The 16,648-nt window shown below is 39.3% G+C and overlaps 1 protein-coding gene across 1 annotated transcript in view; it reads right to left on the bottom strand.

Annotated features, from left to right (window-relative positions):
* Window positions 1-8,818: 8,818 nt before the first annotated feature.
* jph2 (junctophilin 2) overlaps window positions 8,819-16,648 on the bottom strand; it is an 83,057-nt gene continuing 75,227 nt past the window's right edge. The window contains exons 5-6 of the mRNA XM_078419042.1: window positions 9,245-9,337; window positions 8,819-9,148 (exon numbers count right to left, since the gene is read on the bottom strand). Coding sequence (XP_078275168.1) covers window positions 9,257-9,337 — 81 coding nt within the window. The 3' untranslated portion in view covers window positions 8,819-9,148; window positions 9,245-9,256. The remainder of the gene's footprint in view (window positions 9,149-9,244; window positions 9,338-16,648) is intronic.

Raw genomic sequence — 16,648 nt, 5'->3', positions numbered from 1 at the left:
GACGTGCAGCGTAGGTTTACCAGGTTAACTCCCGGAATGGCGGGACTGTCCTATGTTGAAAGACTGGAGCGACTAGGTTTGTATACACTGGAATTTAGAAGGATGAGAGGGGATCTTATCGAAACGTATAAGATTATTAAGGGGTTGGACATGTTAGAGGCAGGAAACATGTTCCCAATGTTGGGGGAGTCCAGAACCAGGGGCCACAGTTTAAGAATAAGGGGTAGGCCATTTAGAACAGAGATGAGGAAAAACTTTTTTAGTCAGAGAGTTGTGAATCTGTGGAATTCTCTGCCTCAGAGGGCAGTGGGGGCCAATTCTCTGAATACATTCAAGAGAGAGCTAGATAAAGCTCTTAAGGATAGCGGAGTCAGGGGGTATGGGGAGAAGGCAGGAACGGGGTACTGCTTGAGAATGATCAGCCATGATCACATTGAATGGCGGTGCTGGCTCGAGGGGCCGAATGGCCTACTCCTGCACCTATTGTCTATTGTCTATTGTCTTGGAACTTGGAGGCATTTTTTTCACTTGGAAGAAAGTTTAGTAATGCAATATGATGGAACAGAGGGAAATACAAATTCCAAATTTAAGATTTTCAAATACTTACTGTACATTTGTAACTTTGTCAATGTGCTTGAAGTGTGATGTTACCAAGAATAGAAATAGAAAACTGCTAATCGCCCGCTTCAGTTCTTTATTGGAGAAACTTTGCCAATTACTGGTTTGCATTTAAGATTTCAATGGAAAATTCAGTTTTAAAACGTTCTATCACTTCTTACTAGATCCTGCAAAATGTAATGCAAAAAGTGTTAAAATCACAGCTCATTGGTTTTCTTCAAAAAAAGGTTTATAAACATCATTAACGATGAGTGTACAGCTTTCAATCCAATCCGACGGGTCGGTACTTAGATTTCTGGTACGTCAGAGGTGCAATTGTACCAAAGATAAATTGGTTCCAAATTTCTATGAATTCAAAACAAAATCTATCCCATGGGTTCTGATTCTAAGCATACTTTACATAGAACATAGCAAAGTAGAGCACATTAACAGGCTCTTTGGCCCATAGTCTGTGTCAAACATGTCAAGATAAACTAATCTCCTTCTCTTCTGACAGCACATGATCCATATCCCTCTATATCCACATGCCTATCTAAAAGCCTTCTAAATGCCAATATTGTATCTGCCACCGCCCCTCCCCCTTAAAAAACAACTTGCCCACACATCTTTTTTAAACTTTTCTCCTCTTCCCTTAAAGCTATGCACTCGTCTTTGACATTTCCACCGGGTGAAAATGTTTGACTGCCCTATCTATGCTTCTCATAATTATATATCTATCAGGTCTCCCCTCAACCTCTGTTGCAGGGGGAAAGATCCAAGGTTGTCCAACTGATTTCGTTTTTGAATTCCAAGTCCTGAGAAGCGAACTTATTTCTATTTTGTAGGTGACATTTTATTAAGGACTTCACTTATGCACCATTTAGGAGAAACCCCGATGTTATAAAAATAATTGCTGTTACGACCTTAGAATCTCATGGCGGCACTTGTAAATAACGTTTGCAATACCATTGATTCGGCAATGGCTTCTGCTAATCAACATTTGATAGGAAACCGAAAATGCCTTAAGCTCATATTTCTCAAGTAGTAGATGGAATATCACAAGTTCCGTGTTACGGGTAAGCTAGGGTTTATGTTTAGCATCCATAAAATTTGATGCATCACTGCATATTTTGGCCAAGTAAATAAAATAAAATGCACGTCACCATTGGCAAAAAACAAAAACAAAATGGGTCTGGATTACCCAGAAATCTTATGGACGTCAGTAATTTTAAAAGTAGGAGCGTCACAGTGATGGAGACAGTATAGTTAGGATGACTAACACCGCCCTCTGCAGAATCCAGCACGAGTCCTGAAGACTTTGTAGCCAACCCTGTGCCAAGTTTAAGGAGGTCTTCTTGGAGCTAGACAGGTACTTTGAAATACAAAGGGAAAAAGTCCAGTTGTGATCCATGAGGAAACCGATAACCATAGGTTGGACAAAGAAACCAGTTCAGATAAAACAAGTATCAACGAAAGTCCAATTTTTTTTTTTTAACACAGCATTAGGGTATTAAGATTGGCAGAGCTATTGTGGATTTATGATGGAAGAAAATTATGCTTGACTCATTTATTTAAAGTTTGAGGTTATAACTTGCAGAATAGATAAGGGAAAAAAACAGTTTTCATATGGTCTTAAACAGGTTGCGCCACAAGGGGTAATTAAACATTAGAGCACAGAGAATTGGGCATAATACACTCGTGTGGATTAAGGATTGTTTAATGGAGTTAAAATGGAGCAACGATTGGCACAGTGGCTCCATATATTCAAAATCTCTCAAATACTTTAAAGATTTGCTGATGAAACAAAAATGGGTGACAATGTGCGGTGTGAGATTGATTAGCCATTTGGGCGGCACGGTGGCGCAGCGGTAGAGTTGCTGCCTTACAGCGAATGCAGCGCCGGAGACTCAGGTTCGATCCTGGCTACGGGCGCCGTCTGTACGGAGTTTGTTACGTTCTCCCCCTGACCTGCGTGGGTTTTCTCCGAGATCTTCGGTTTCCTCCCACACTCCAAAGACGTACAGGTATGTAGGTTAATTGACTGGGTAAATGTGAAAATTGTCCCTAGTGTAGGATAGTGTTAATGTGTGGGGATCGCTGGGCGGCGCCGACTCGGTGGGCCGAAGGGCCTGTTTCCGCGCTGTATCTCTAAATAAATCACATTGAATGGCGGTGCTGGCTCGAAGGGCCGAATGGCCTCCTCCTGCACCTATTGTCTATCGTCTATTGAGAAGGAACAAAGGAGATACATGGGGATGTAGGCAGTCTAAGTGAAAGGACAAGGACATGACAGAATTTACTAATTGAGTTTGTAAGAGCAAAGTAAGAGTATTTTTGAATGGCAAGAGATTGAAACATGTTGTTCGAAGGTCCTTGTACACAGGTACAACAAGCAATTAGGGAGGCGAGCAATATGTTGGTCCATACTGCAAGAGGACTTGACTACAACAGTAGAGATGTCTTAGTGCTTATGCAAACTTTGGTGAAACTGTATCCAGAATATTATATACAGGTGGGGTTTCTCTTCAAAGGAAGGATATGCTTGCAATAAAGGGAGTGCAACAAAGGTTCAATAGATTGATTGCTGATATGGGGAATTTGTCCTATTAAGTGATAAACTTGTTGTGCAATCTCCAGAATTCAGAAGAATGAGAGATGATCTCATTGAAACATACAGAACTTTCTATGGCCTTAATACAGGGATGACGTTGTTTAGATCACAGTCCCAAAATATGGGCGATGCAAGGAACTGCAGGTGCTGGTTTACATTAAAAGACAAAGTGCTGGAGGAACGCAGTAGGTCAGGCAGCATCTCTGGAAAACATGCATACGTGATGTTTTGGGTCGGGTCCCGTCAGGACTACGAAGTGAAGACACTTCCTTTACACAGTTAGGAATTCTCTACCCAAGTGGGCTCGTAAAGTCTAGATGCTGGGTATATTCAAGACTGATAGATTGTTTGCTGTTATGGGAATCAATGGGTTTGAAAAGTTGGTGCAGAAAAGCAGCTTTGAGAAAAACGATCAGCCTTGATCTTACTGAAAGGCAGCACAAGAACCTGCTTCTTTTTCTTAATCCTCACAGAAGACTGATATTTCTGCTACACAGAGAGCTGTTTCTGGTTCCTGTAGAAGTGATTTAAAAAAAACCTTGACCTAGAAGAGGAGAAAATGGGCTTAAAAACACAATTAAAGCTGATGTCGATTTTGGGTATCAGTGGAATGTGAACCAAGAAGCAGTTTTTATTCATACACTGTCATAATAACTAAGTGGAAGAAGCCAGATTTAATTTCAGTCATGCCTTTGTATTATAAAAGCATCTTAACCGCCGTTGCATTCTACTGTAAACATTACATTTCAGGCAGGGTTGGGCAGTCCCACTTCAACATAATCATTCATCACATTAAGGATACGTGCATGAGTTTGTGTGTGCTTAGCATGCCCCTCCAAAAGCAAATTTAAAATCCTATTCAGGCCTTGGCACCAATCTAGTAAACTATTGAATATCAAGTAATTGGAATTTCAAGGATCATGCGTTTGATTATACATTGAAATGTACATAACAGTAGCACAATAACCAGTATCACCAGTACTGATTGCGTTCATAATCAAAAACATTGTATGAAGTCATTTTGGCAATGGTGTGATTTAACTACTTTTGAATTGATTCTTTCATCACACTGTGCTTTGTTATTTTTGCAATGTAACAAATATTGATTGTAATAGATCCAGTACATCAGAATTAAAGTTCAGCTTAGGAAGGAACTGCAGATGCCGGTTTAAACCGAAGATAGACACAAAAAGCTGGAGTAACTCAGCAGTTCAGGCAGCATCTTTGGAGAAAAGCAATAGGTGACGTTTCGGGTCGAAACCTTTTCTTCAGATTTCGAGGAAGGTCTCGACCCAAACCATCACCTATTCCTTTTCTCCAGAGAGGCTGATTGACCCGCTGAACTACTCCAGCTTTTCGTGTCTATCTTCAGGATTGAAGTTCATCTTGTTTTATATCAATGCACCCTATTAACATTCTGTCCTGATCAAGCTGAATTAATTAAATGGGCATAAAATCTTACAATAAGTGATCGATTTTATTATGTTTCCATTTTGATGCATTAGCTCTCTGCATCATTGCAGCCTCATTAACCACTGAAATAAATCGGCATGCAGTTCCTGTATTTCCACAATGGATAACAATGAAGCTTGCCACAGAAAATTAAACCCCTTCACTTCAGTCCTATAATCCTTTTACTAATTTGATATGTGCAATAACTGCCAATCAGATTCTTGGCACTAAAATTTCAAATATGAAATCTCTTTCACTCAGCATTTAAATTGGAGATTTCAGAAATGGAAAATGCTTTATTTCTTTAATTGCTTCTCTCCCTTGGAAATCTTGCTTTCCCTGTATACATTATTTTCATTTTGAATCTGGTCTAATATTGAATTTAACAATTCTCACGTGCATCTCCTTCTCAATCTGCAAGAAATGTTCACTTCACAACCCATCAAATGGATTTAAGGACATGGGTTACTTGCCCTTTTCATTCAGGCCCATTAGTTGCTTGGTTTCACACACTCTACTTCTATCAGCTCATTTTCAGTAACTTGCTTAACAAAGATATTACAAACTATTTTCCACAGGCAGGTCTCAGGTGACCAGCTAATGAATATGGTCCACTATCTCTTAAATTCCCTTACCAGTTCAAAATCAGAATAAGATGCCTAACCCGCCAAATAATTTGTACATCCAATCAGAACCATTTAATTGTGTGTCCCACCTATATCTCCAAAAAAAAAGTTTAAAAAAAAAATATTTGCAAGTCTATGTCTGCTCATATTATTCAGCTCAAAGGACGAAACTGGCCGTTGAAAACTTCAAGGAACTTCAAATAATCCCTGCATTCCCTCTCTTTCCATCCCCCTCCCAAGTCACACCAGCTTTTTGTTCTCACCTAACAAACAGCTAACAAAGGCCTGTTTCCTTTATCACTGTTACATTTTTGCATATCTTTCATTCATTTGTTTGATATCTCTCTACATCTACTCACGTTTCCCTTTCCCATGTCTTTCAGTCTGAAGGGTCTTGACCCAAAACATCACCCATGCCTTCTCTCCAGAGATGCTGCCCATCCCGCTGAGTTACTCCAGCATTTAGAGTCTCTTCCATTTAAAATAATTACTCTTCTCCCTAAGATATACTATGCACAGAAAAGTGCTATACTATCAGTCATTGAAACATGTGTAGGATAGTTTGGCAAAGAGTTACACAACTTGATCCTGAGTGACAATTACAAGAGTGATTTTCAAATTTGGTTGGAGTGGAAAATCAATTGTCAGAGATTTTTTTTTAAAGGTTGGTGTTAAAATGCAGGTACGAGTTGAGTAAGATCTTTGCATGAAGTGAATGACTACTTCTGGACAAGAAAACTATTTGAATTGTCCAGCAGAATACAACCGCCTCCACACACACCTTGACCCTCTTCTTGCTGAGGGAGGGGCGGAGGTGTATTTGACACCTAGAAACAAAGCAGCAGCTCTTGGGTGGTCTGATGCTGTTTCTGTATAAAATAAGGCCGGTGGGGGGGGGGAGAGAGAGGAGAGAAGTCCAAGACAGTGTCACCAGTAAACAACACTATCATTCCTCCTGGCATAAATAAAATATGGAATTTACTTGGAATACACTCCAGAGCAGCTGCCATTGTCAGTGATCACCTTACAAGGTCCTAAATTAAGGAGGCGAATGATTGAACTGTAGACAATGATTCATCCACAAGGCTCTTAAAACTGCAATTGGATACCTAACATATTATCTTATTTATCCTTGGAATATTACTGCTGAGGTGACCCTTTGTCTTGTCAAATGCATTTCATTGTATCGTTGACCCTGTGCCAACCTACACATGACAAATAAAATTTATTATTATTATTAATTTATTATTATATAATTAAATCCTGATTTGTATAATAAAGGTCATCACCAGAAACCGAGAGGTGCTTTGGTGACAAAAGGCCACTTTTTTAAACTGTGGTAAGCATATCAATGGTACTTGGTCTGTAAAATAATGCACTTCTTATCGCCTCGTAAACGGAAAGTCCAGTCATGTTATAATTGTCATGTTATAATTGAGAATTCCCTCAATTATAACACAGATGATTATGGCACAAAGTCCAATCTCAACAGCAACAGAATTTCAAATCATCCTATCTGCATCAACTTGTCAAAATAAACATTCTAGAAAGAACCGGACAAAGCAGAGCTATGGAGTATGCCAAGTTCCTCGAGACCATTATAATGATGGCTCATTTTCAATTTTAGTGCTCAAATTCAAAGTCAATAACAAGGTAAAAAAAAATGGGGGGTGTGGTGGGGAGAGGGAAGGGAGAACTGAAGGGATGGGTTGAGATTGGCCGCCAGTTTCCAATTTCAATGGCAGCAGAATTTCAAATCGTCCTACTACTTTATCTTTGGAGAATGCAAAGTTCTTGGAGATCATTATAATTTAACCTTTTCTGGATAGTACAAGTTGTCACAAGAACAGCTGATCTAGAACCAAATGTCATAAAATGTTAATGCATTTCATTCAAAATAGACTGATGTTATAAAATGGCTATTTTAAATGAAAGCGTACTGTCTTAAATATTTGACGATAGGAAATATCAGTTTAAGGCACTAATCTTGGTTTGTAATATCAAAGCAATAAATGCCTCATGGATCAATTACATTACTTTCAACTCATTTCGCTTCAATTAAATATCACATCATACGGCAGTGAAAGAAAACAGTCTCACAAGGATGCCTTGGATATTCAACTTCTGAAGGATTTTTTCTGAACCATTATAAGCTGTAAATTATAAATACATTCTGTTTTACATGAGCACATTCCACAATTTTTTTTTCATGTAGAAATACCTAACAGGACAGTATTTAATAACATTTATAGAAATTAATAAATATCTGGAAGATAAATGATCAGCATGGCTGGTGAAATTATTAATATTGTAATAAGACCTGAAAATACCAAATAAGCATTTCAATCAAAATCTTGAAGAAGCATGCGTCTGAGGTAATTTTATACTTTTTTATATATAAATCTTACAAAGCAAAAAAAACAGACCTGAATGTATATCCACACAAAAGCATATATACCTTGTCACATTTGAAACAAGGCTTCAAGCCATCTATGCTCACATTCTACAAAGTGCGCACATGCAGAGAAAATGAAGCTAAACAGCTTGCAACATTTTGAATCTTGGCACAAAATAAGAAAAGTATTGATCCGCAAGCAATTAATTAGCGAGTGTTGTGCAATTTCTGGTTTAATCTGACTTTTCCACTTCAAATATATACTGGCAGAAATACTATTAGGCATGTTTTTCAAATATGTGATTTGTAACTTAAAAGATATACAACTTCTCAAAGTGCCAAAAATTATTCTCAAAAATATATGACTACAAAGGATAGGTACACAATTTCTAACTAACGTGGCATTCAAAATGTGATGTGTGAAATTTGTTGCAAAGTAGTTTTGGTCTTCCACGAGTTTTTAATCAACTTAAATCCGAAAGCATAATGATGTTAAAGAGCAAATCTGTGCATTCTCCTTAGCTTATTATAGTGTTATTCAAAAACTGCATGCTGTGGTATGGCAGGACTGTATAATAATTAGTTTAAAATTGTGATTTTCTTTTTAAAATCGGCTCACTGTTAAAACATGCACCTAACATGAATCACTGTTCTCTTACTCATCTGATCAGAATGGTAATACAGTGAGAAAAAAAATTTAAAAATTCACAGTAGACCAACATTTCTCTTCATAACATATAAAAAGCCCTGTGAATGCAGTGCGTAGCATCCTTGTTTCCTTTTCCAAAAGCCGATCTCTAAAGGAAGTATTGTCAACTGAAGGTCTTTCTTTTTTCAGTAGTAAAAGAGTTGAAACTAGGGAAACCAATTGACTTTTTTTTTTAAACCAGAAACAGTGAACAGAGGAAAACATAGCCCTAAATCTTTCAGTTAAGTTTGTTAAATAAGTATATTAATATCCAAAATCATTTTGCTTTACTTATTTTAACCAAAAAAGTCAACCTACAAAAATACATTAGCAAGATCTCCCTGAACTAACTCAACTTCTTTTGTTTATGAAATAGAACCGTAAGAATCAGTTATTCTCACTCTTCTCCCAAACCCCCCACCCCCCCAATCCACCCTCTCCAACCCTAATCCCCAAATCCATTTGTACAATAGAATAAGTCAAGCTCTCCAGCACAATCCTTGGCAGCTAGTACTGTATAATATAAACACAGGCAAAAGGTAAGGCAGCTGTTAGTTTCTACAAATAAATTCCGCTCAGATGTATGTCTCCCAATGTATCTCATTTGCAAAACTGTAGGGCACAAACTGGTGATGAAAAACAGATCAGGATTCCTTTAAGAAGGGCCATTGTAATCAGTTTCTGCAGTGCCTGAGTGTCAAGTCTTGCAGGAGGTACAATTTTCCAAAAATTATCTTCCTTCTTCTCAACGAGACGGAGCACACAGGCTTCTGCGATAACTGCAAATAATGTACATAACATCAGTAAGGCTTTGTTTAAAATCTTCAACAAATTATCAGGCTTGGAGTTGCTTGGTACTGGTAAAATGTGCTTACCTCAGAAACAAATCATGTGAGGAAATGCACAAACAAGACGGCTAGGCCAATGTTCAACAAAATGACCATGGCAATCATAAGGGTATTAGGTCCCTGAAATAAATAAAAGAAAATGTCATCATCCTGCTATCTAGGTCAGAGGTCTAAGACTAAAACATTATGGAGCAATACAGTCTTACAGCGTGGAAAGAGGCCCTTTGGCCCAACTTGCCCACAGCAGCCAATCTGCCCCATTTACACTAGGCCGGCCTACCTGCGTTTGGCCCATATCCCTCTAAACCTGTCCTATCCATGTACCTGTCTAAATGTTTCTTAAACATTGTGATAGTACCTGCCTCAACTACCTCCCCCATTCCAGACACATACCACCCTTTGCGTGAAAAAGTTACTCCTCAGATTTCTATTAAATCTTCCCCCCCCCCCTCACCTTAAACCTGTCCTCTGGTTCTCGATTCCCTTACCCTGGTCAAGAGATTCTGTGTGTCTACCCGATCTATTCCTCTCATGATTTTATACACTTCTATAAGATCACCCCAGATCCTCCTGTGCTCCAAGGAATAGAGTCCTAGCTCTCCCCATCTTTTTAGATTTAGAGATACAGCGCGGAAACAGGCCCTTCGACCCACCGAGTCTGCGCCACCCAGCGATCCCCGCACATTAACACTATCCTACACCCACTAGGGACAATTTTTACATTTTACCCATCCAATTAACCTACAAACCTGTACGTCTTTGGAGTGTGGGAGGAAACCGAAGATCTCGGAGAAAACCCACGCAGGTCACGGGGAGAACGTACAAACTCCGTACAGACGGCGCCCATAGTCAGGATCGAACCTGAGTCTCCGGCGCTGCATTCACTGTAAGGCAGCAACTCTACCGCTGCGCCACCGTGCAGCCCATAGCTCAGGCCTTCGAGTCCTGGCAACATCCTTGTAAATCTTCTCTGCCCCGTTTCCAGCTTGACAACATCTTTCCTATAATATGGTGCCTAAAACCATATAACCATAGCCCAAAATACTCTAAATGCCAATTGTCCAATGTCTTGGACAACTGCAACATGACCTCTCATTCTTTATTACCTGTTCTTTCAAAATCCATAATGCTGATATTTTCCAACAAAATGTTTTGAATCGTCATAAGTGATAGGAGTGATAAGTGATAGGCCTTTTTGCCCATCAAGTCTACTCCGCCATTCAATCATGGCTGATCTATCTCTCCCTCCAAATGGCATTCTCCTGATTTCTCCCCTTAACCCCTGACACCCGTACTAATGAAGAATCTATCCCTGCCTTAAAAATATCCATTGACTTGGCCTCCACAGCCGTCTGTGGCAATGAATTCCACAGATTCAACACCCTCTGACCAAAGAAATTCCTCCATCTTCCTAAAGGAACGTCCTTTGATTCTGAGGCTGTGACCTCTCGTCCTAGACTCTCCCACTGTGCAAAATATTTACTTTATTTTAGCATGAATCCAACAGGAGAGACAATTTGGTTATCTTTGGAATGGACATCTTCCATCTTGTACACCCTTTACAGGATTAGCAATAGTTAGATATTCTTGCAATGTAATTTTCTGACGACAAAGCGATTGAGAAGTTTTGCCAAGAATTCAACTTAATCTACATTGGAAATGAAAGATCACAACCACATTGGTGAGACTGGATTAATATACGAGTCAGACTGAGAAATGACGTCACATTCCCTACACTACAGAATGTTAATGAGCATGATATTTATTTTATAACTAGACCAAGTGGACCCATTGGGCCCAAACCCCTCCTGCATTGGTGAGGCCCCTCCCCCCCTTCCCTCTCCCCCCACTCCATCCCCCTCAACCCCCCTTATCCTCCCTCCCTCCCTCCCTCCACCCCCCTCCCTTCCTAGGAGATAGATTTAAACTTTAAAATGTGAATAACTTAAAAAATATAACACCGATTTCAATGAAACTTCTTCCATTAGCACCAAAGGGACGACGGTGAGTAAGGTGGGCCTAAAATTGTCGCGCTATCGTGTACCGCTTTGGCTGTAGTTCAGGAACAAACAAACGAGAGTTTTAGTATATAGATTCACAACTTTCATGTTATTGTTACAAAGACTGGCATTGCTTTGTAAAATAAAATCAGGCTGTATTTAAGTTCCCGAGCTGCCAAGAGGGGATTCAAACTCCTGTATGCGGACCAGTGATCCAGGTTCCAGGCTGGCAGTCCCGTAACTCAACCTCCGCACAACTGCACCCGAAAGTTTCTGTCACAACGCTTCACTGCTGCGCTCCACATGGAATCTGACAACACAGCCGATTCTCACTGCAATCCTGCAGCATTACGGTGGAGAACTATTACTCTAGTTCTCTGCCAAGTCAGACTCCAGTGTTCTCACTGAGAATTCCAGACCTGCAAACCGGGTGGCACTGGAGAAGGCAAGATTATTTTTTTCATCATTTCACTTTAATTTTTAATGTTGTGTTTTTAAATTTGTTTTTTTTTTTAATGACCTTGATCCTAACAAACTTTTGCATAAATGGCACTCAATTTCATAAATCATAGTGGCAGAATTAGGCCATTGAGTGCCATTTATGCAAAAGCCATTCAATCATGGCTGATCTATCTTTCCCCCTCAATCCCATTCTCCTGCCTTTTTCCCCCATAACCCTTGACACCCTTAAGTTCAAAGGGGGCATAGCTCTATCCCCACCAGTTTTTGTCAAGCCCATAGCCCATCAAGAAATGCCCATCTGTGCATTCAATGAGATCCCATCACTCTCAACATTTCATTCTTGAAAACACCCAGCAAGTTTGGACCAACTTTGATCAATCATTGCATGAAAGACAGTCCTCTCATCCAGGAACCAATCTGCTACATGCACACTGCATCAATTCCAAGGCAAGTATAACCTTTGTAAAGAAACTAAAAGGCCACATAACAATCAGGCCACAGAGGTATAAGGTAAAGAATGGATCGACTGGGCTTATATTCGCTGGAATTTGAAAGGGTGAAAGGGGATCTATAGAAACATAAAATTCTTAAGGGATTGGACAGGCTAGATGCAGGAAAAATGTTCCCGATGTTGGGGGACCAGCGGTCACAATTTAAGAATAAGGGGTAAGGCCATTTAGGACTGAGATGAGGAAAACACTTTTCACCCAGGGAGTTGTGAATCTGTGGAATTCTCTGCTGCAAAAGGCAGTGGAGGCCAATTCACTGGATATATTCAAGAGAGAGTTAGATATAGCTCTGAAGGCTAACAGAATCAAAGGATATGGGGAGAACACAAAATGTGTAGGAAATAACTGCAGATGCTGGTTTAAATGGAAGATCGACACAAAATGCTAGAGTAACTCAGCAGGACAGGCAGCATCTCTGGTGAGAATTCTCTCCAGAGATGCTGCCTGTCCCACTGAGTTACTCCAGCATTTTGTGTCTATCTTCGATATGGGGAGAAAGCAGGGATGTGATACTGATTTTGGATGATCAACTATGATCATATTGAATGGCAGTACTGGCTCGAAGGGCCGAATGGCCTACTCCTGCACCTACTTTCTGTGTTTCTATAATGACAGTAAGAATTCCTTATACTCTGTGCTCATATTTCTGGTATCTGCATGTTATCTTTCTGCCCAAGATCCATTTGCAAAGGCAATATTTATCAGTTTTATACAATTTACAAATTCTGTTTCCCTACCAAAGCAAATAGCCTCACCTTTTGCCCATCCTACGCTCCAATCTATTGCCTACTCCCTCAGAATATTATTTCAATTAGATAACCTCTCCCTCGTAAAATCAACCCTACCAATTGATTTTTGTCTCAAAAACCATCTCACGACCCAAGACTACCAGTTTCCTAACCAAAAATTGTCACACTGCTTGCAAAACTCATTCCAATCAAGATATGACATGAAATGCTGGAGTAACTCAGCGGGACAGGCAGTATCCCTGAAGAGAAGGAATGGGTGAATTTTCAGGTTGAGTGAGCCCCTTCTTCAGGTCTGAAGGAGGGTCTCGACCCAAAACATCACCCATTCCTTTTCTCCAGAGATGCTGTCAGTCCCGCTGAGTTTATCCAGCATTGTGTGTCTATCTTCAGTACAACAATCAAATCACCAGAAAAATTAATCTTTAGTGACGTAGGGGGAAAAAAGCTATCCACCTATTCATTCTTTGTTATACCATTGTTATTTTTGAGTGCAATAACATGCTAACATGAAACTAAACAACAAACTCCACGCAAGAAAAATAACAGCATGTCAATGATAATTTGAGAACAGATTTAAAATAATTTCTGACAACTATCATGTCAACAAAATATCATTAACTATCAGGCATCACCTTCTTAAGATGCTATTTGTTTTTAATGTTTGTATTTACCCTTTTAGTGACTTAGGCAGTAAACAAAAGAAATCAAGCTCATTTAATTATCAAAGAATAGCAATTCTACTTTACATCTTATCAATTTTTAAATAAATTCATGAAAGGGTGAGAAATGCTGAGGATGTTGTACAAGTGAGTGGTGAGACCATATGACCAACATGTACATTAATCACTGATCAAAAATGTAATTTGCCAGACACGCATTCCTAATTAACTGTATTATTAATAGCTGAAGATAAGCCCTGTGTGCAAGCAGTTCTTTTATATCCAGATTGTTTTCAATTTCATGTTTCTGTTTGATTTGCCTGAACTTTAAAACGAATGTAATTTGGTTCTAATCTTGCAATTTTGTATCTCCATTAATCTAATGCCTGCTGGTCTCATGAAATAGCTTTAATTGTTTCTCTCTAGCTGTTGACAGGTTCATCTGTATTTTTTGCAATTCATGCTGAAATAGTGTATCAATGTTCAGAAATCAAAGAGCAGCAATTGCCACAGCAACTGTCGTCTGGATGCTAAGAATGATTTATTATAAATCAACGGAACTTTCCATCCAAACTCTCTTTTCATTCGTGGCTTTGGCAACATAATTTAACGGTAAGTTGCTATACGAATTCAAAGATGAGGGTTAAAAAAAACCCCACCAGTACAGTATGTATTATCGGGTGTGCAGGCACACGAACATTTGTTGCAGGTCTGTCAGAGCCCTCTACTGAGTAGCCAAGGCTATCAAAGACCAAAGAGAAGAGGGGAGTGTAGATCTGACCAGGTCTGCAAGAAAATAACTGCAGATGCTGGTACAAATCAAAGGTATTTATTTCACAAAATGCTGGAGTAACTCAGCGGGTCAGGCAGCATCTCAGGAGAGAAGGAATGGGTGACGTTTCGGGTCGAGACCCTTCTTCAGACTGATGTGACCATGTCTGCAGCTCAGTTTACCATTCCAATAATTGATCGTGGGGGAGTCTGAGCTTTATTTATTTGTGAAGCCAAATATCTCTAAAATGTGGTAATCTCTAATCCATCCATTTTTCACTGAACTGACGAGGGAGTGGAGAGAAGACTGCATTTGATGGGTTTGGAATCTAATTCAGTCCAGACTGGAGATATCTGAAGACAAAATTGGTTAAGTTGGAGAATGGAGCTGCAGGATTGGGAAAGAGGGCTAGAAAGAAAGAAAGAAAGGAAGGAAAGAAAGGTAAGGGGCATTCCGTTACCACACTGTATTGCAATGTTAAGTCCTGGTTTCTTAAGAGTCCAGTGATGATTATTCCAGGGAAAACTGAAAATCAACATGGATCCTGAAATTGGCTGTGGAACTGCAACTTGGTTCGGAAATACGGAGGTTCCAGTTCCCATACTTTGCTTGTATATGATTTATGTCAGGTTGTTACCAAAACGGATCACCAAGCTTGACTCGTGAGGAGAGACTGAGTGAGATTGGCCTATGCTCGTGACCCAGAAATGGCTAGCAGTCCAGCACTGAAATAGTCTTATGCAATCCAATTTCTAGACCATGATGGTTCTGTTGCCACATTTTCTGTGAAGAACCAATGCTCAAAAATAATCGCCATGGCTACCATGGAAACAGTTGGATTGTTAGGGAAAAATAAGCAGAGATCCACAGAATCCCTACTTTGGGCATAGATTTGGCAGCATGTGTTTTCTAAACAAATACCAGTCAGGTTAGTCATGGAACTTCTTGTAGGCAATAAGTTTGCAGGATGATATTAAAGATGGTTAGTGTAAGGAAATAACTGCAGATGCTGGTACAAATCAAAGGTATTTATCTGAAGAAATCTGAAGAAGGGTCTCGACCCGAAACGTCACCCATTCCTTCTCTCCTGAGATGCTGCCTGACCTGCTGAGTTACTCCAGTATTTTGTGAATTAAAGATGGTTAGAGTTAGTTGATGAAATATATATTTTTTAAAACCTTTGACAAATAAATTGCCGGTGCTGCTTAAAGGAAACCAGCACCATATAAATGCTGAAAGTTGATTTTACTTTCAAATCTGTTTGGCTGCCAACATTCTTCTTCAGCTGTGACTAGGGAAGAAAACTAGGCAGCGATTCACCAGACAGGCTGATGGGAAATGGTGACAGGCATGTTAAGGGTTATTTTGTGCAGAAATTGTTTTTTGTTGCCTTTGATACAGCGGTCGTGGGTGCTGAAACTTGGGGGCTGCCGATGGAATAATATTAATACTGTTCAATTATTTTTTTATCTTATTATGCGTTACGAAACATTGAGATATCCTGTGCACTTGATTATATATTAAAACTATCTTTTTATCTTTGTTCCAAGACTCTTCGCGGAAATGAAATAAATTGGATTTTAATGTGGAACTCTTGGGGAATTAATTCTTTGAGTTCCATAAATGAAACACAGAACAAATGGGAATTGAGCACTTTGACTCCAAACAGAGAAAAATAAGTGTATAGTAAAACTATCAATGGCTAGTGCTGAATAGAAATACTGAACATTGCTTTAAGTACTGCAGTTTCTGCAAACTGCGACTCATCAGTACAAGCTGGAATAAAAAGCTGTTTCAGGCATAAAACAAACTCCCAATGCCTTACTTGGTGCTTCTTAAAAAGGCTTAGAATCTGATCATATAAGACCACTGGAAATTATTCTGCAGGAGATGGAGTAGAAGTTCCCTTGAAAAATGCCCCAAAAGTGTTGTGTAAAACAATTAAGTTGCTGTAAGACGTATAAATAAGTTATTTAATAAATGTAAGTTCCTACTTATAAATTTCACTATAAAAATGTCTCTCTACTTTGCTATTTTGCATGTGAATGTAAATGGTGGCAGGTGAATCAGTTTGTGTTCCTATGCTTAAAATCAATTTTTACTTCATGATGTGAATGTACAAAAGCTGAGTCCCGTAATACTGATTTTCTTCATACATAATATAAAAGAAAGCCCCCGACTGAACACTGATTATAAATACTACTATAAGTGTACAATTGCTTACTGAAACTGGACAATCGTCAAAGTAATAAATATTCAACAAAGAATGATACACTCGGA

Source organism: Rhinoraja longicauda, chromosome 22 (assembly GCF_053455715.1).
Source record: "Rhinoraja longicauda isolate Sanriku21f chromosome 22, sRhiLon1.1, whole genome shotgun sequence".
NCBI lineage: Eukaryota > Metazoa > Chordata > Chondrichthyes > Rajiformes > Arhynchobatidae > Rhinoraja > Rhinoraja longicauda.
This window is presented reverse-complemented; position numbering and strand designations above follow the sequence as displayed.